Here is a 20412-nt window from a genome sequence, read left to right as displayed (position 1 = left end):
AGGGTCAGGGTTCTCTTGTGATACCTGAGAGCTTTTATTCTGGATTTAGACATTTGAGCTAAACTCTCATGTGAGTCATAAGCCTTAGCCCGGGTTGTCAGGAGTTTCTGCAATTCTTTCATTCTTTGCTTCTGCTTAGTTAATATCCGATGTCTCTCTTCTTCCAACATTTTCTTTTCCTCAAGTGATCTCCTGAGGGCAACAAACTAAGGCTTAATTCACTTTAAGCCAATGAGAATGTTGTTTAGTAAAGATTTAGCACAGGATAATTCAATGGCTGGAAAAAAAGGGCAACCTTTTGAGAAGGATCTGAGTTGTAACTAGAAATCGATAGGCTGACTGTAACCTTTTCTAGCCCCAAAGATTCATAAAATGGAAAATATATTTAGTTCTTGGGTCTTCCTGACCCAGGGATTGAACCCCAGTCTCCTGCATTGCAGGCAGATTCTTTACCATTGGAGCCACCAGGGAAGACCTCTTAGCACACCTTCTGGCAAAACGTTCTATATTTTATAGTAAAATATGTTACTGGATAACATAGCATAGTATTTTCAAATCCCCCAACACAAAATCACTAGCGCGACCGTGAGTCAGTCCTCATTGTATTGGTCATTTACCTTGTGGCCTGCTCTCTTCCTCGGGAGGACACCGTGGGCGTTGGAGGGTTGCAGCTACAGGGTGCAGGCTTTGTGTTTGCAGCCCTTACTGGTGACTTGCGCCTTGGAGACAGATAAGGCCAACGTGTTTCTTTTAAATTCTCTTCATCTGCTTCAATGTCTGCCAAAATTTTCTCTCTTTTAGTGGCTGAATGTGAGGCTGCCTGAAGGTCACATGGTTCACAGACTGTCAGGAATTTGCGATACTTCTGTTCTGAGTGGTGTTTCTGATACCTCTCAGGTAGGTCTTCAGAATCAGCAGTCTGGCGCCTAACCCTGTGTTTATACTTGGACTTCTCAGCCTGTTCAGGACCCCTGGACTTCCTTGTAGCAAAACTCCTGCGAGCTGGACTGTAAGGCCGAGGGGATGGATTCTGTAAAAAGTCTTGAGTTCTCTGCTGTGCCCTCAAGTTTTTATAGAGTTCTTCTTCTGTTAACTTGTCATTGATAGTTGAACTGTAAGTAGATCGAGGTACAGGTCTGGCTTTAAAACGATTTGTTTTCTTTTTAGACTTAAAAAAGTCTTTCAGCTGCTTTTCCCTAACTGCTTGCTTCTGTTCCTCCCTTGCAACAAACTTAAAGGGCTTTTGAGAGGCTAAAAGAGCTTCTTTGTTTCTCTCCTTCATAGCCCTCCTCCGTACCTCATTTTGCTTGACTATATCATGATAAAGGGGGAGAAAGACGAACGCAGGAACTGGGTTGGCTCGGAATTTTTTCTTACACTCTGACTCCTCTTCTTGCTTCTTGAGCAGTTTGTGTACCATTTCAATATCTGATTTCGATTTCATGTTCTCTTCTTTTTTCTTCTGCTCTCTAACCATCATTTGAAAAGGCTCAGGTACTGTAATCCTTGGCACCCATTCCTTCGGTTTCTTTCTTTGTTTTTCAAGTACTGGCAGGTTGACATCTTCATGCTGGATATAATCTTCTACACTGAAGTTTGTCCACATGTTGTTGATGAGCTCCTTAGCATAGGTCATCATACCGCTTTTCTCAGAATACTTTTTTTCTAAGTTGGGCAACTCTTCTTCAGAGGAAGACACAATCAAGGAGGAAGACTGACTTAAATCAGGTTCTGAAATTGATGTCATTAATGAGACAGGGTGATAGGAGTTCTTTTCTGATAAAGACCTAAGCAAGTGAGGAGAATAATCAGGTTACCTTTTCAGTTGCATGTGACCAAATAGAAAAATTAAAAACTACATAATTTCTAAGATCAAGGTAAAATCAGTTAGAAAATAGGAACTGGACAGGGCTGATGAAAACTATCAAATTTTTTTAGAACAGAGCCTGGGAGATGCCTGAAATTGATCTAAGTTGACTTCCTCATTTTACAGGGGAGGAACCTGAGACAGAGTTTCCTTATATCTAACCACTATTGAATTCTCCACATGTTTTCCAGAGTCACCATCCTAAAATAGACATCTGATCACATCACTTTCTTTCCTGAAACTTTCCCATGACTTGCCATTGTTACCAAGCTTAGATTATAAAGCCCCTCAAGACTAGCTCCTGCCTACCTTTCCAGTTTCACCTCTTGCCTCTCCCTACCCAGGTCACCATTCTTAAGTCAGATCCAATCATAGGCAGTTTCTCCCACACTGGTGATTTCTCAAGGCGCTTTGTACACATGGTTCCTGGTGCCTAGAAGGGCACTCCTCACTTCCTACATCTGTTTCAGCTATTTCTCCTCTAAGACTGAACTCCGATATGATACTTCACTTGCCTGTATCCCTCCACTGACACTCTGACATGTTCAACTGCTCTTCCTCTCTCTCCATGATACTCTGTTACACCATGTTGTATTTTTGAATCTCAGATTGTCTTTGATCTCCTTGAGAGCATCTTGATTTTGAGTCCTCAGTGCCTAGGCAACATCTGGTACACAGGAGATGCACCATCAGTGCTGACTAACTGGATGAGTGGCCTCAAGTTTCAAAAGAAGCAGGTTTATGGCAAAAATGACTATTTTGAAAACAAATCAGATTTATGTCTTAGTTCTGAACAATCTGTGTTATATCTGTAATGAGCTCATGTTAATCCACATATTATATTTTTAAAAAGACATTTAAAACTGAATTTTAATATTCAACATTTGAAAATGGCCCAGACTAAATATTCTGATACATGTCTAAGAGTGGTGCATCAGAGAGAAAAGACCTAAATGGCCATCAAATAACCCTCAAAGCAAGAAGCTACCTAGTAGGTTGATAAGCCATCAAACAATCTGAATAAAAACCCACCTCCATATATCATTAAAAGCACAAAGGGATATTTGAGAGAAAGTATTTTGAAATAATTTGTTTTGCATTTTTAAGTATATATTTTATCTTACAGTCCACAAATAACAATATGGACAAACTTACCCAGAAGAGACACTAGCAGCTTCTTCCCTGGTGACTGCTGGTTGAACTTCCTTTAAATTTAATTTACTCTGGTACAATTTCTCTAACTTTGCCATAGTTTCTATGTGGGCTGCCTTCAGTTCTTCTAGTTTCCTGAAATACTCTTCATTAGAGTGGTAAATATCAGAAAAGTTCACAAAATCCTCATGGCTTATATGTTTTTGTTCATTCACCCTAGAAATGCTGGTGTTAAAATCAGCCTGGTAGGATGAAAAAAACCTGTTATATGATGTCTGGAGTTTAAAGACAAATTAAGTTGACATTTATTCCCAATGCTGCTTTTTTAAAAGTCCACTTAATGAGGTTATATGTTTACTTGTGGACTATGTACATATAACATATTATAAGTTACTCGTGGGCTATATACGTTTTCTCCTAATAAATATTTTATTAAGAATAAGAGAGAGAGAGAGGGAAGGAGAGAGACAAGTTGCCAGAAAATAAATACTGTTTAATCCATCTTTTAAAGGGTGGTTAGATTCTCAAATTATGTACTAAGAAACACTACGGCAGGATCAAACCACACTTTATAAAGAGCCTCCTTCTCAGCGCAGGTTTATCTGAGACGAAGAACACAATTTCTCCTGCTGCAGACCAAGCAACCATAGCCCAGTGCCCTCTCTGAGCTGGGCTTTGCAGTGTGGGCCCCAGGGGTGTTTCGGCAGGGAGGAAAACTGAATGAGAATTTTGGGAAATGTGGGAATGGAGGGAACAAAATTCTCGGGGGCGCATCAAGAAGCCAGAGAGAAACTTTCCTCAGTGTGCGTGGGGTGGGGGTTGGGGGCAACCTCAGGAGCAGAAGGAGGTGAGGGTAGGAGGGACTTCCAGAATAGCCACTCCTGTGGGCAACAAGAACAGCAGCTCCCATGGTGACAAGGACTGTGGGGGTGACAAGGGAACAAGAACACGTAGGGTGGTTATTCTCTATACATGCCTACAAGGGTATGACTGATCCTTTCCCCCTCACTCCCTTCAAAGACCTTTCAACTTCTTTTAACTGAAGGAACTTTAAAGAGGTAAACCCCCATATCCTCCACAAGTTTATAAAGATTTCATATTTTCTCAGGTGAGAAACAATTGAAATTGTCTATGATACTATGCATAAAATGTTACTATGGTTTTAAATTTAGCTTACTGCCTGAAATAGACTCAAAATGAAAAAAGTATATTTGCCAAAGAAAAATAGAGATCCAACCTGATAAGACTCTAGAAAATAAACCTGAATAGTGTCTCCCAACAGAAAATTCAGAAGATTCAGTTGTCCATAATACTTATAGATATAACACTTTAATGGGCTCAAAAACAGTGTACACGAGGCCAGTGTTGTACCACTTGGGATAACTTAAGAGAAAACAAATGAAAGAAAACAAGTTTTCTTCAGTAGAACAAGTGTGCAGAAATTCATTACCAAATAAGTTGGAGAATTGCTTTATGAGTCATGTTGCTGCTGTTGCTCAGTCACCCAGTCGTGTCCAACTCTTTGTGACCCCATGGACTGCAGCACGTCAGGCCTCCCTGTCCCTCACCATCTTCCGGAGTTTGCCCAAGTTCATGTTCATTGCTTCTGTGATGCTATCCAGCCATCTCATCCTCTGATGCCCTCTTCTCCTTCTGCCCTCAATCTTTCCCAGCATCAGGGATTTTAAAATGAGTTGTCTGTTCGCATCAAATGACCAAAATACTGGAGCTTCAGCTTCAGCATCAGTCCTTCCAGTGAAATTCAGGGTTGATCTCCCTTAAGATTGACTGGTTTGATCTCCTTGCTGTCCAAGGGACTTTCAGGAGTCTTCTCCAGTACCACAGTTCGGAAGCATCAATTCTTTGGCGTTCTGCCTTCTTTACAGTCCAGCTCTCACAACTGTATGAGACAACTGGGAAGATCACCGCCTTGACAATATGGACCTTTATCAGCAGAGTAATGTCTCTGCTTTTCAACACACTGTCTAGGTTTGTCACAGCTTTCCTGCCAAGAAGCAATTGTCTTGACTTCATGGCTATAGTCACCGACAGTGATTTGGGAGCCCAAGAAGAGGAAATCTGTCACTACTTCCACTTTTTCCCCTTCTATTTGCCATGTAGTAATGGGGCTGGGTGCCATAGTCTTAGTTTTTGTAATATTTAGTCTTAAGCTAGCTCTTTTACTCGCCTCCTCACACTCATCAAGAGGTTCTTTAGTTCCTCCTCGCTTTCTGCCATTAGAGTGGTTATCATCCGCATATCTGAGGTTGTTGATGTTTCTCCCGCCTATTTAGATTTCAGCTTGTAACTCATTCAGATCAGCATTTCTCAAGATGTGCTCAGCCTATCGGTTAAACAAACAGGGTGACAGCAGATAGCCCTGTCATACTCCTTTCTCCATCTTGAACCAATCAGTTGTTCCATACAGGGTTCTAACTGTTGCTTCTTGACCCGCATACAGGTTTCTCAGGAGACAGGTAAGATGGTCTGCTATTCTCATCTCTTTAAGAGCTTTCCACAGTTTGTTATGAGCCACACAATCAAAGGCTTTAGCACAGTTGATGAAACAGAGAGGTTTTTCTGAAATTCCCTTGCTTTCTTTATAATCCAGTGAATGTTGGCAATTTGATCTCTAGTTCCCCTTCCTTTTCTAAACCCAGCTTGGACAGCCTCAAGTTCTTGGTTCAGATAATGCTGAAGCCTAGCATGCAAGATTTTAAGAATGACCTTACAAGCATAAGAAATGAGTGCAATTGTCCAATGGTTAACACATTCTTTGGTACTACCCTTCTTGGGAACTGGGATGAGGATGGACTTTTTCTAGTCCTGTGGCCACTGCTGGGTCTTCCAGATTTGCTGACATAATGAATGCAAAACCTTGATGGCAACATCCTTTAAGGGATTTGAATAGTTCTGCTGGAATTTCATCATATCCACTAGCTTTATTAACAGCAGTGCTTCTTAAGACCCACTTGAGTCATTCAAGTCAATTAAGAGAATTTTCTGATATCGTCTGCTGTTTTTCCTATGTGCTCTTCACCATTACCTTCTTAGCTATGGGAATGAGTACTTTGTTAATTTCCTCATTCATTCAATATTTAGAGACACTCAGTATTTAGCTAGCTGCTGAAAGATACAAATCAGATAAAAACTCTATCTTCCAGAAATGGCAACCCATTTTAGTATTCTTGCCTGGAAAATTCTATGGACAGAGGAGCCTAGTGGGCTATAGTCCATGGGGTCTCAAAGAGTTGGACACGACTGAGTGACTGAGCACATCAGCACATACTGTGATCTAAAATGGTTGTTTCCTTTTTTGTATTCCTACAAGAAGAGTTTGAGACTTCTGGTTCTTTCATATTCTTGCCAACATGTTTAAGTCTTTTTAAACTTCTGACCTTTTGAATAAATGTGTAGCATTAGAAAAAAAAAAAAGACAACTCCACCTTCCAGAAGCTTCCAGCTAGTTTAGAAGAGGACATGCAGATAAATAATCAATAGCAGGCTCTGAATGAGACAGAACTCCTGATTCCTGCCCATGATTTGCTCCAAGCTGAGCAGGGAGACAGAGAAGTGACCACGTATGTCACGATATCAGGGACCTTGAGAGCTCACAGAAAGATCGTCTAATTCTGACCAGAGGAAAGAAGAGGCAAAATTTGCAGAGATCAGAAAGACTGGAGACACAAGGCTGGATAAGGACAAGGTTTGTGAAAAACAAAGAAACTGAGGCCTAGGGCTCGAACATTCACTGTTGCTTCATGATGATGCAACTGGCAGGTCTCTGTCCTTGGTGAGGAAACTGAGGCTCAGAGGAGTCAGGTGACCTGTCTACAGTCACACAGCTAGTAAGCAGCAGAGCTGGGCTCCAATACCATGCCTGTTAGACTCCAAAGACACACCACACTCCTCCCAAGTGCAGGAGGGTTTTTTCTCTGCAAGTGGAAGTAACAAGCATGCTGTGCTCAGAGGAAGGTATACAGTCTGAGAGGGGGTGGGGAAGAGCATATATGGAGCACAACGGAGGAGGGAAAACAAGGTGAAAAAGGCAAGTAAAGGGCCCCAACCAAAAGCCCAGTGGGCCAAGCCACAGGCACCAGGAGCCCTGAAGGATGTGAGCAGAGAGTGACAGTCAGTAACACCCAGAAGGACTCTCTGGTAGTGAAGTGGAGGGACGGAAAGCAAGGTTGGTGGCAGTTAATGGGCTATTGGGAGATTTAAGAGGCTGAATCATTAACCTGACAATGGCCTGGACTGTGGGCAAGAAACTGAAAATGTTTTCTGTTTGGAGTGCTGCATGTCTAGGTAAATGACGATCTGCCATTTATCAGTAGAGGGGCTACAGGGAAAAGGAGTATTTTTAAGGAAAGGAAATTAATCTAGGTCTTAGACACACTAAGTGTGAGGGGACAGTAGGGCAGCCCAATGTCCAGGAAACAGAGGGGTAAATATATCTGGAGACCTGGTAAGAAGGCTGGGCTGGAGATGGAAATACAGGAGCCAGCAATGCACACAGAAATGCAGGTGCAGCCCTGCGTGTAGATAAGGCTTCCTGTGAGCAGTGAGAGGCGAGAACTTGAGGATGGAAATGTTGGCAAACACTAGCATCCAAATAAGCAGTGAGAGGACTTCCCTGGTGGTCCCCTGGTTGAGAATCCAGCTGTCAATGCAGGGGACATGGGTTCAGTCCTTCGTGTGGAATGATTCCACGCGGCATGGAGCAACTAAGCCCGTGCATCACGACTACTGAGCCCGCACTCTAGAGCCCACGAGCTGCAACTACTAAGACCCATGAGCCTAGAACCTGTTCTCCACAATAAGAGAAGCCACCGCAATGAGAAGCCCAAGCACTGCAATAAAGAGTAGCCCCCGCTCGCCACAACTAGAGAAAGCCTGCAAGCAGCAACAAAGACCCAGTGCAACCAAAAATACAATAAATAACTAATTTTTTAAAATAATGTACAAAAAGTATGAAATGGACCACTGTCACAAAAGATCACCAAGATCAGGCTGAAACAGCAGAATCCTGTGAGGCTCTCCAGGACACAAGAGTCTTTCCATGTCCTTGTTTCAAAGAGCAGATGCAAACAGTTACTAATTAGAGGAGTTAGGGACTGCAGGGAAAAAAATAGAAAGGCAGTCAAGAAATAGTGTGGGGAAGGAGCAGGGTCCTGGTTCCTCCTTAAGCGAAACACAAAACAATCTGATACAGAAACTAAGGCACCCACCCAGGTAGAGGATGGTAACTTCAGGCTAAGGAGAAGCACACTGATCCCAGAATGGTTGGAACTGGAAGAATGATGATTGAGCTTCCTTGACCACCACCCTGTTACCTCCCATCAACCAATCAGAGAAAAGGTCACACACGCTTGAAGCCCACCCCCTAAATTTTGCTTATAAAACCTCTTCCCCAACAGAGTAGTCAGGCTTTTTGAGCACAAGCTGCCCACTGTCCTTGTTTGGCTCTGCAATAAAACTTTCTCTGCTCTAAGCTCCAATGTGTCAGTTCGTTTGGCTTCACTGTACATTGGGCAAACGAACTTGGATTCAGCAACAAAGTGATACCATACTTAAAGGAAGGGAGCGTTGGTTTTGAGTTTGGAAGATACTGAAAGACTTCCTGGAGGAGGTGATAGTTGAGCTGAGCCAAAGAATAGAAAAACTGGAGGATCAGAGAAAGTATATGGGGAAAGAGGGAAAAGGTACTCTAGAAAGAGGAAATGACAGTAAAAGCAGTGGGGATGGGGTTGTGGGTGGGTGGGTGGACATGGTGGAAAGCACACAGCTGTAGGCACCTGACCTGCCTCTTGAGAAACCTGTATGCAGGTCAGGAAGCAACAGTGAGAACTGGACATGGAACAACAGACCGGTTCCAAATAGGAAAAGGAGGATGTCAAGGCTGTATATTGTCACCCTGCTTATTTAACTTCTATGCAGAGTACATCATGAGAAACGCTGGGCTGGAAGAAGCACAAGCTGGAATCAAGATTGCTGGGAGAAATATCAATAACCTCATATGCAGATGACACCACCCTTATGGCAGAAAGTGAAGAGGAAATAAAAAGCCTCTTGATGAAAGTGAAAGAAGAGAGTGAAAAAGTTGGCTTAAAGCTCAACATTCAGAAAACGAAGATCATGGCATCTGGTCCCATCACTTCATGGGAAATAGATGGGGAAACAGAGGAAACAGTGTCAGACTTTATTTTTGGGGGCTCCAAAATCACTGCAGATGGTGACTGCAGCCATGAAATTAAAAGACGCTGACTCCTTGGAGGAAAAGTTATGACCAACCTAGACAGCATATTGAAAAGCAGAGACATTACTTTGCCAACAAAGGTCCGTCTAGTCAAGGCTATGGTTTTTCCAGTAGTCATGTATGGATGTGACAGTTGGACTGTGAAGAAAGCTGAGCGCCGAAGAATTGATGCTTTTGAACTGTGGTGTTGGAGAAGACTCTTAAGAGTCCCTTGGACTGCAAGGAGGTCCAACCAGTCCATTCTGAAGGAGATCAGCCCTGGGATTTCTTTGGAAGGAATGATGCTAAAGCTGAAACTCCAGTACTTTGGCCACCTCATACAAAGAGTTGACTCATTGGAAAAGACTCTGATGCTGGGAGGGATTGGGGGCAAGAGGAGAAGGGGATGACAGAGGATGAGATGGCTGGATGGCATCACCGACTCAGTGGACGTGAGTTTGGGTGAACTCCAGGAGATGGTGATGGACAGGGAGGCCTGGCATGCTGTGATTCATGGGGCTGCAAATAGTTGGACATGACTGAGTGACTGAACTGAACTACAGGCTATAAGGAAAGTAAAAATGAACAAAGCAATTTGGGGCAGAAAGCCTGGAAAGGGAGGTTAGGGCAATCAAGATGCAGTTTCTATCTATAGATGGCTCCCGACCCCTCCCTGGTCATCTGGTTTCAGCCCCCTTACAACCCTTCAAAGCTGAAAGGGTCGGACACTTTGGAGTTTGGAACGTTCATATGGCTTGGGGGAAAGATTACAGACATGGTGTCAGAATTCTCATTCAAGCCTAGGTTCTGCACTTCTCAGTCATGTGGGGAGGCTAAGAACTTTGGAACTTCAGCTTTAAGAAACATAAAGTATGTGAGCCAGTTGTTAAACTATTGTCTCACAGCTCCAAAGTCACCCTTTTATACCCTGCTAAGTGATGCTGGGGACAGGACTCTGCAAACAACATTTCTGCTTTGCCAGAGACTTACCACTGCTGTTGCTGCTGCTGCTGCTAAGTTGCTTCAGTCGTGTCCGACTCTGTGCGACCCCATAGATGGCAGCCCACCAGGCTCCCCCATCCCTGGGATTCTCCAGGCAAGAACACTGGAGTGGGTTGCCATTTCCTTCTCCAATGCATGAAAGTGAAGTCGCTCAGTCATGTCCGACTCCTAGCGACCCCATGGACTGCAGCCCATCAGGCCCCTCTGTCCATGGGATTTTCCAGGCAAGAGTACTGGAGTGGGTTGCCATTGCCTTCTCCGAGACTTACCACTAGATTCTGCCAAAAGTGGGGCTAGAGGGAGACTGCAAGGCTGGAGGAGGAAGAAGGGACTATTCCTTCCTGTTAGTTCTCCATCTATTTGTCTGCTTGTATCACCCCAGCTTCCCTGGTGGTTCAGACAGTAAAGAATCCGCCCACAATGTGGGAGACCTGGGTTCAATCCCTGGGTTGGGAAGATCCCCTGGAGGAGCAAATGGCAACCCACTCCAGTATTCTTGCCTGGAGAATCCCCATGGACAGAGGAGCCTGGCGAACTAAAGTCTATGGGGTCGCAAAGAGTTGGACACGACTGAGCGACTAAGCACAACCACACATCACCCCAGCAGTGTTCTTCCTCTGGGCAGCAGCAGCTCACTCTAGCAGCAGGGGCTGATTCCAGCCTGCAGGTTCTCTAGTGCTCACAGAATCAGCAGAATCACCCTGAGGGCTTACTGTTCCCTCCCCCTCGGATGCTCTGCCTCCAGATATCTGCACGGCCCACCTGCTCACTCCTTCAGAGCTTTACTCAAAATGTCATCCTCTCCACAAGGTCTTCATTGACTACCCGTTTTTGAAATGACAACCTCTCCTCTGACTCACTGCCACCCCTTTTTTTTCCTGCTTTATTTCGTCTCATAAGTACTCACCACCAACTGACATTCTACTCTTATTTGCTGATGTCGTTGTGTATTACCTCCCTGTCCCTACCAAAGAGTAAGCATCACGAAAGCAAGCATTTGCTCTGTTGTGTCCCCAGTGCCTAGAAGAGTGTCACTGAAAGACACTCAATCAGTGTTTACTAGATAAACAAATGTCCAGCTAAAACAATATTAAGTCCTCCCAAGGGGAATGAACAGGTATTCCCTCACCAAAGGCTAAATCAAAGAAATACTGGCTGCTCTAAAAAGCTATATTCTACTGAGTGTTAAGGAAAGGGGTTATCTTCCGAAAGCTATCATTAAAATAGGGTGGATATTCCAAAGAATTGTTTTTAGGCAAAAGCATCCACCATTCATTCTTTTAGACTCTTCCTTAAAAGAAGGTCTTATAACAATCATTTTCACAAAAAGGATGAAGTTTATTTGAACCTGGAAAAGATGTTTGAAAATGATACAGAAGGATGTGTAACTTCTAAAGAGATGCAACAGGCCTGATAATTATACTTAAGCACTGACTGCACAGTATTCACTCCACTTCAGCTTAATGCTGGGAACACAAAACTTTTCAGATAAACAGATCTCACAGTGTTTTACCCAAAACAGATAAATGGTTAATAAGCGGCTTCCAACTCTAAATTCATCATTGTCTCCACACAGAAGGAAACAGTAGTTCAGATAACCTAGGCCAAGGACATTATTTTCCAAGAGCCTAAGATTGCACCCTTTCCCTTTAACTGTTGAGCTTTTTGTAGAATGTTGTACACACAGCCATGAGATTAGAGGATAATCTTCCCTAGATTGGCTTGACCCATTTAGATGATGACTCCTTCCAACACATGTTGCTTCATTAGTAATCAGCATTCATCATTATCTGTGTTAAAGTTATCATCTATAATTCTGGAATTTTTATTAAAAAAATTTTTTTTGCATTAAAGGGATTTGTAAGGAATGAGGTAGATCTACATGTAAATGATAAAAGGAAAAAACCAAGGGGCAGGACAATATATATCTACAAAATGCTACCATATATTAAAATATTATGTACACAGGAGATAAGAAAAGGCCTAGAGTATATATCTGATTCAAAACAGTGACTACTAGGACTTCCCTGGTGGTCCAGTGGCTAGGACTCTGGGCTCCCGATGCACAGGGCCTGGGTTCAATCCCTGGTCAAGGAACTAGATCCCACATGCTGCAGCTAAAGATCCTGCATGCTGCAACTAAGACCAGGTGCAGCCAAATAAAACAAACATTTACAAACAAAACAAAATAAAACCCAGTGGCTACTAATGCGGAGGGGGGGGAGCCAGACTCTCTTTTTGCAGGGAGAAGTATCAAAGGGCCTTAGCCTTATTTATAACATTTAAAATTTTTAAAGGAGAATGTTTATGTATTACTTCTATAATTAAAATGTAACAACAAAAAAAAGAAAATGTTTTGTGAATAGTAATACTAAATTAAAAACTGAACAATTTCTAATGGCTACTTGGTCAGCCTGGCACGTCCTGTGCTCCTGGAAGTGGCTCTCACACTGCCCCCACGATCCTGCCTACCTGTTCCTTGCTATTCTACCTGCTCCCACCCCCACCCCCCAACTGCAAATGATAACACCTTTATTTCTTCAGGAAAAAAGAAACTATCACAGGGAGTTCCCTCATCTTTCCATCTACAAAACTGCCCACTTTTGTGCCCCTTTTCGCCTTCCCTCCTGCCTCAGAGACGAAATGTCCCTTCTCTTAGCAGCATCTGACCCTTCCCCTCATCACTGAAACCAATGAATTGGAAACCTCCATGCTCCAGCAATAAATCTACCACGGGAGCTGATCTTAACCTCTTTTGCCCCATTTTCATGACCTGACTGTTGTTGAGGGTTTTAAGAGCTCTATACTAGGCCCCTTCTCTTCTTTCTCTGCACTCTGTCCCTAAGTGACTTCACTGTTTCAAAAAGGCTGAAAACTCCCAACCCATGCCCTGCAGTTCTCCAGTTTCATAGGCCGAACTGCTTCCTACATCTTTCCACTTCCTAGTTTCACAGATATCTCAAATTTACCTGTTCAAAACTGAAACCTTGATTCCCACCTGGCCTCTGAATCTACTCCTCTTCAAGTTACTCCCAATCCAGTAAATGGCATTATCTTCCATGCAGCTGGTCAAACCAGAAATCTGGGCATGAGCACTCTTGACTTCTTCCTTGGCCTCACATAAGTCCTATACAATCTGTGTCCACTTCTGGCCTGGACTCTAGGTCCAAGCCACTGCCTCTGGCCCCTTAATCACTGCAACAGCCTCCTACCCAATCCCCTTTCTTTCTCAAACCTCCAATCATTCTCCACAAAGCCATCAGAGTCATCTTTAAAAAATGTAAACAGAAACACGCTAGATCTCTTAAAAGCCTCAAAGACTTCTCACTGCACCTGCAATAAACATTAAACTCCCTACCGTGGTCTGTACGGACCTCCTTACCTCTCCGACCTTTTCCAGTCCTGTTGGCTGTCTTTCAGATTCTTAATGACACAAAACTCTTTCTCTTCCTATCTTTGGGCCTCTGCATATGCTGCTTCCTCTACCTGGAATGCTTTTCTCACCCCCACCCCCACCCCCGTCTCCAAAAATGGTTGGTCTTTCTCATCTATCAGGCATTGGCTTATATGTTAACTCATTGAAGTCGGTCCCTGCCTATCACATTTTTAATTATAGAAGCCTGCTCACCTCTTTCCCAACATTTCCTGTCTTATAATCATTTGACTGCTCATATTTTATTGTCCAACTTCCCTATCAGACTGGAAGCACTGTGACAACATGAGCTGTGTCTGCTGGCACTCACTTCTAAATAGTCCATTACTGGCACTTAATAAATGCTCAAAATGTGCTGAAAAAGAGAAGGCCATCCCATTAGGAAAATCCAGGAAATTTTAACTGTGAATTACAGAATATTCCTTTACCCATATCATCATCAACCACAAAGCAAGACCTACGAACTGATATCTCCAACTGAGGCTAGATTCAAGGAATATGCCTTAATGCCCTTATATGGGCACAGAGTCCTGTAAGGGGTGTATATGGAGCCATGAGGGCTTGCGGGGAGTGGCTTGGCAAGCCAAAGGATTTAAAGGGGCCTACTATGACAGTGAATTTTTTGGGCTCCAAAATCACTGCAGATGATGACTGCAGCCAAGAAATTAAAAGACGCTTACTCCTTGGAAGGACCGTTATGACCAACCTAGACAGCATATTAAAAAGCAGAGACATCACTTACCCAACAAAGATACATCTAGTTAAGGCTATGGTTTTTCCAGTAGTCATGTATGGATGTGAGAATTGGACTGTAAAGAAAGCTGAGTGCCAAAGAATTTATGCTTTTGAACTGTGGTGTTGGAGAAGACTTTTGAAAGTCCCCTGGACTGCAAGGAGATCCATCCAGTCCATCCTAGAGGAGGTCAGTCCTGAGTGTTCACTGGAAGGAGTGATGTTGAAATTCCAATACTTTGGCCACCTGATGCAAAGAACTGACTCATTGGAAAAGACCCTGATGCTGGGAAAGATTGAAGGTTGGAGGAGAAGGGGACGACAGAGGATGGGATGGTTGGATGGCATCACAAACTCAATGGACATGAGTTTGGGTAGACTATGGGAGTTGGTGATGGACAGGGAGGCCTGGTGTGCTGCAGTCCATGGGGTTGGAAAGAGTCGAACATGACTGAGCAACTGAACTGAACTGAACTATGACAGTTAGTTCTCCGTAATCAATTTTGTGTGATGGCTATGGTAAGCTGAGTTAACTCCATTTTACAGACAACAAAGTTGAGAGAAACTAGCATTTAAAAATCAAGGTGAGATATCAAGCCAAACTGTGAGGAAGGTAAAGCTTGGCTGCTGCACTCTCTTTCTTGCCTTTCCAGTGCTTCGTCTGCCAACCCCAGTGTCTCCATCAGGTCTACTACCATGTGCTGCGTGCTAAGTCACTTCAGTCATGTCAGACTCTTTGTGACCCTATGGACTGTAGCCTGCCAGGCTCCTCTGTCCATGGGATTTTCTTAGAGAGAACACTGGAATGGGTTCCATTCCCTTCGTCAAGGGACTTCCTGACTCAGGGATCAAATCCACATCTCTCACATCTCTTGCACTGGCAGGCAGGGGGTTCTTTACCACTACTACAGTGGCAGCTGATCCAAATTTGCTTTTGGTTCCTTCAAGTACTGTGGTCTCAGAATAGAGTTAAACTTAGCTTCCTTTTTTCTTTTTCAGTGAGATACTGTCCCTCAGAAACTAGTTTATTAGATAAACTGATCTCTCCTAAGGTAATGTTTCTAATACAAATTTGCATTTTTACAGGGTACTCCGGAAGTATACCTGCAACCACAGAAATGACTGACTTTTCCACTACAGCAAGCCAGAAGAGAACTTAATCTCTTGTTGTCTTGTTCTCTTTCGGATAGGTGTTTAAATAACAGCCCCACTGGCAGCTGTTGTTATTACTACTAATTTATACAAACTCTTTTAGCTATCACATATGCTCTCATTTGGTTCTCATAATAGCCCAGTGAGACAAGAAAGACAGTTATTTTAAAGCTCTTTTATAGATAAGGAAACAAACTGAAAGAAGTTACGTCTTAATGTTAACTAGCAAATGAACAGATCCTAACCCAGGACTCCAAATTCTTCTCTTCATTCAAATCAATGTTCAACATCAGTCTACCTCCTCCATTGGGTATTGAAATTTGAAGCTTTATCATAAGTGAATTTGGTTGTAGGTCACTCATTCTGGTTCAAGTTCAGGGTCTTAATCTGCTTTACTCTGGATAACCTCAAGTAGTTTATCTGTTGGTAAAATACTGCCCATAAAAGGTGTTACTACAGATTTTCTCATTAACACTTCTAGTGCAGATTAAAGAGATTAGAATTCCAAAATATCCAGTGATTTCTAATAGCCCGAGACCACAAGATCCCCTGGAGAAGGGAAAGGCTGCCCACTCCAGTATTCTGGCCTGGAGAATTCCATGGACTATATAGTCCATGGGGGTCGCAAAGAGTCGGACACGACTGAATGACTTTCACTAGACCACATGTTTTGAATCTAAGATGCTTTGAGCAAACAGTATTAAGAATGTGGGGGGACTTCTCTGTTGGTTAAGACTCTGCACTTCCAATGCAAGGGCCTTGGGTTCCGTCCCTGGTCAGGGAAGTAGATTCTGCACGCCACAACTAAAGAATCCACACAAAGGTCGCATGGAGGCAACTGAGTCTCAGCACAGCCAAATAAAATAAATATTAAAAATAACAAAAGAATCTTTTACCTGGGGTTAAGAAGGTTTATATCTGCAGATTGCTGGTTAAAATTCAAAGTTCTCATCTTTTAAGGGAATAGAGCAGATGGCAGACTTGGCCCCCTACCTGGTAGACAGGTGTTTCCAAAACACTTGACACTGAAAATTGATCCGTGAAAAAGCTGTTTCTTCCCACTCTGAAGAGCAGTGTGGCAACACTGCAGCCTCAGTGATTTGCTTCTCTGGAGGCTTAACTCTGTTTCTGATCTACCCACTGAACTCCTGCTGGTTTTAAACATCATCTCTCATGTACTGTATTAAGATGCACTAATAACCAAGACATTGAAGTGACAACAAAGCACACCTGATAACACAGCTGATTCACTTGCATTTTTTGGATTATTCTCTGTAGGACAGCAGTTTTCCTCAAGTTGAAAAGAAACAGAAAAAAAAAAAAAAAGAAAAGAAAATATCTACTCCCAACAGTTGCTGGAGCATAAGAATAAAGTTCTGTACTTTTCATTAGAAATAGCGTAACGTAAATGCCCTCCAAGAAATTTCTACAACAATCTCTTTGGTTAAAATTAAAAGACTTTTCAACCCCTCGGTTTTGAGTATTTTCCGTGAGGGCCCAGAGGACATGGTGGGCCAGGCTCACCTGTACGGAGGGTCAGGACAGGGTGCGCATTTCCCAGCCCGCGCCTCACCAGCGGGGGTCGCCGATCAGCCTCCAATTGCAGCCAGCGCCCAGCCCCACCCCACTTCCCGCCCCTGCATTACCGGCGCCCGCGCCAGCCGTGCCGCCGCCTCTTTCTCTTCTTCTTCCTCCTCTTCCTCCATGGCCGCCGCCGCCGCCGACAGGGAATTCAAGGGGTCTTTGCGTTCGTACTGGGCGACCCGCGCTCTGGTGTTGGGATTGACCGGGGTTTGGAGACTGCTGGCCGCCAACTTCGCCGCTCGGTGCGAAGCGGCCATCACCGCGCCGCCGAGGCCTGAGCGCCCGCGCTGGCCCGGGGCGGGGAAGCCGGCGTGGCCGCAGGCGCCCGATTGCTCTTTGCTTAGGGTGGTGGTTACTAGGGGCCCGGTAACTAGGGACGCTACAGGGGCCGCGAGGGGCCAAACATCACTTAAAACCGGCGCCCGCGCGGGGCCCCTTAGTGGAAGTCAGTATTGAGTCTTTGCTGATTTAGAGGATTGGTCTGCGGAATAGGGCACCTGGTCCCTCTTCTTCGCATTTCACCCCCTAAACGCAAACTTCTCACATTACACTAATGAAACGACTTGTGGTGGTAGTGGTGGGGCTTTTTATTCATTGAAATAATATGTTTGGAGGAGGTGGCGGCGGCAGAAGAAAGCAGGGCGTGTTATTGTGTTGCGGTCTCGGGACAATGGTAACGTTTGCATCCCGCGACCTAACATGGCTCTCCAGCGAACCAGAGAATGGGAAGCCGTGGGTTACCTTCTACCCTGACTTGAAAGCTGGAAATCGACCAGTTTGGAGGAAGGTGGAGCCTGGACCACCCACCAGTGATTGACAGTGCAGGTGTGTGACTCGCACATTTGCTGCTTTGGTTCCTGCGCTTTACAGTGGTGGGAATCGGAAGGCGTGAACGCCCACCAGTAGCCACAAACAAGCCTCATCTCCACCTCACCCCCAACATCTCCCACTTGGGATTTGGGCTCTTCAAATGACGCCTTCCCACTACACCAAGCGCCTGTTTGAGAAGCCTAACCTTAAAATAGCAGGCGTGGTGCTGCTGCTGCTGCGGCTGAGTCGCTTCGTGGTGCAGTGTCAGACAAACCCCTACTCCCTGAGGCTGAGGCCGCAGCCACCTCCCACTCCTGGCCCTACAACCTGCTGTCGCCACCACGCAGTTAGGGTATGCAACGCGCGATATCAAGACCCCTTCTCTGAGGTCTGAACCAAGTACTTCTTCCGTCAGGAATGTAAACACTTGCGAAACGCCCCACTCCCTCACCTTTCTGCAGGCTGCTCTTTGTTTTGGCTGAGGATTTGCTTTGACCACTGGAACGATACTGGCTGGATTCTTAGCCAAAGCTAGAGTTGGAAGCCCCTGAGGTACCGACGCCGCAAATGACCACAGAAGGGACTTCTAGGCGTTTGCATGCAGCGAGTTCTGTGGCTGCACGTGACCCTCTTGTGATTTGACCCCAACCCCAAATCAGCTTGCTGAAACACTGATAATAGAACATTAGAAGAGAGTGGAAAAGAAGCAGTAAGTGTGGAGGACATATTGTATGTGTATGTAGAAGAGCAAAAAAGCTTCCACTCGTGAGCAATATTCTAAATTTGCAGTTATCTTTTAAATTGTTTTTATTGAAAAATAGTTGATTTACAATGTTGTGTTAGTTTATGTACAGCAAAGTGATTCGGTTATATATACATAAGTTTGCAGATATCTAATAATATAGCCTCAAAATATATAGAGCAGAAATGGACAGATCTACAAGAAGAAAATGACAAATCTTAATCATCATAGGAAGAATTATTTTTGCACCTTTGTATTGAAATATATACAGTGCAATGAATAGATCTTAAATGTGTAGTTGGATGCCTTTTGACAAGTGTGTACACTCGTAAATCATATTAAGGTACAGAACATTTCAGTCATTCCAGAAAGGTCCTTTGTGCCCCTTCCCTGAATGGTCCCCATTTCACATTTCCTTGACTGTTCTAGAACTTCATATAAATGGAATCATACTGCATATAGTCCTTTTTCTCTTCACTTCTTTTTATCAACATACCAGTTTTTAGGGATTCGTCCATGTTGTATATAGGGGTGGTCTGTTCCTTTTTAATTGCTGAATAGTATTCTTTGCTAAGATAATAGTTTTCCAATACTGGAAGAATTTTCCTCTTTATTTTGTGCTATTCATAATGTAACAGTTACAGACAAGATATACTCTTACATTTAATCAGCACCATTGTGCTGTACTCAGTCACTTCAGTTGTGTCCAACTCTTTGCCACCTCATGGACTGTAGCCTACCAGGCTCCTCTGTCCATGGAATTCTCCAGGCAAGAATACTGGAGTGGTAGCCATGCCCTCCTCCAGGGGATCTTCCCCACCCAGGGATTGAACCCTTAACTCCTGCATCTCCTGCATTGCAGGCGAATTCTTTACTGCTGAGCCACAAAGGAATCCCAATCTGCATCGTTAACATTGTCTGTATCACTTTCTTAAGTTTATTCACTTACCTGTTGTTTCCATTTATTTACTATTTGTTTGCTGTCAGTTTGGATCCTTCAGGAAGATGACACCAAGAAGGAGTTAGAAGTGAAAGAGTTATTGGGGGAAGTTTCTGTGAAAGATAAAAGGAGAGGAATAGGAATGTTTTCAGGACAAGATATATTCTGACACCTTAGATAAGAGAGAGGGAAAGGAAAATAATTGTGTAGGAGGAGGCTGAAACTACAGTGAAGGCCTGAAAAAGTCTCCGACTGGTTAAAAAGAGAACTCCAACACAAGGATTGCACATAGAGGAGACATGGCCAAACACTACCAGTCCGGCAATCTCATCATTGGCTAGCACTCTCTTTGAAAAGCAAGTTCTCAGATGGTATACTTGGGAAAACCCTAAAGTGCTGCGCTTGAAGCCTGTTTGTTAGCCAGTGGTATGCTGGTAAATGGTTGATGACGGTCTCTCTGGGAGAAAGTGTGTGTGTGATTATGCTTATAAATTTTAGTAATAAAAAGAATTGTAGCACATAAGTTATAAATAATACATACTTTTTACTGTAAATCACCCACAATTGATTCTTCCAGAATACTTTCACTGGTTTTTGCTGAACTCTTATATCTATAGCCAACCTATGGTTGCAACTGATTGATGAATGCTGGTTGATATTTTTGTTTGTATTAATGACTAAAATGAAAGTAAAACAACCAACATGTATATTAGAATTTCACTTGTTTGCCAATGTTGTGAGCAACTTCCTTGCTAGAATACTT

General features: G+C 43.6%; 1 protein-coding gene across 2 annotated transcripts in view; it reads right to left on the bottom strand.

The window, feature by feature from the left end:
• Nucleotides 1-20293, bottom strand: part of FAM161A (FAM161 centrosomal protein A) — a 31573-nt gene extending 11280 nt beyond the window's left edge. Inside the window, exons 1-4 of one of the 2 annotated variants that reach the window (XM_070379391.1) lie at nt 17220-20293; nt 3023-3261; nt 618-1787; nt 25-192 (exon numbers count right to left, since the gene is read on the bottom strand). In XM_070379391.1, coding sequence (XP_070235492.1) covers nt 25-192; nt 618-1787; nt 3023-3261; nt 17220-17414 — 1772 coding nt within the window. In that variant the 5' untranslated portion in view covers nt 17415-20293. The remainder of the gene's footprint in view (nt 1-24; nt 193-617; nt 1788-3022; nt 3262-17219) is intronic. The other variant, XM_070379392.1, reaches the window with a different exon arrangement.
• Nucleotides 20294-20412: the final 119 nt, after the last annotated feature.

This window comes from Bos mutus, chromosome 11, assembly GCF_027580195.1.
Source record: "Bos mutus isolate GX-2022 chromosome 11, NWIPB_WYAK_1.1, whole genome shotgun sequence".
In the NCBI taxonomy this organism is placed as follows: Eukaryota; Metazoa; Chordata; class Mammalia; order Artiodactyla; family Bovidae; genus Bos; species Bos mutus.
The sequence above is the reverse complement of the archived record's forward strand: the minus strand, read 5'-3'. Positions and strand labels throughout refer to the sequence as shown.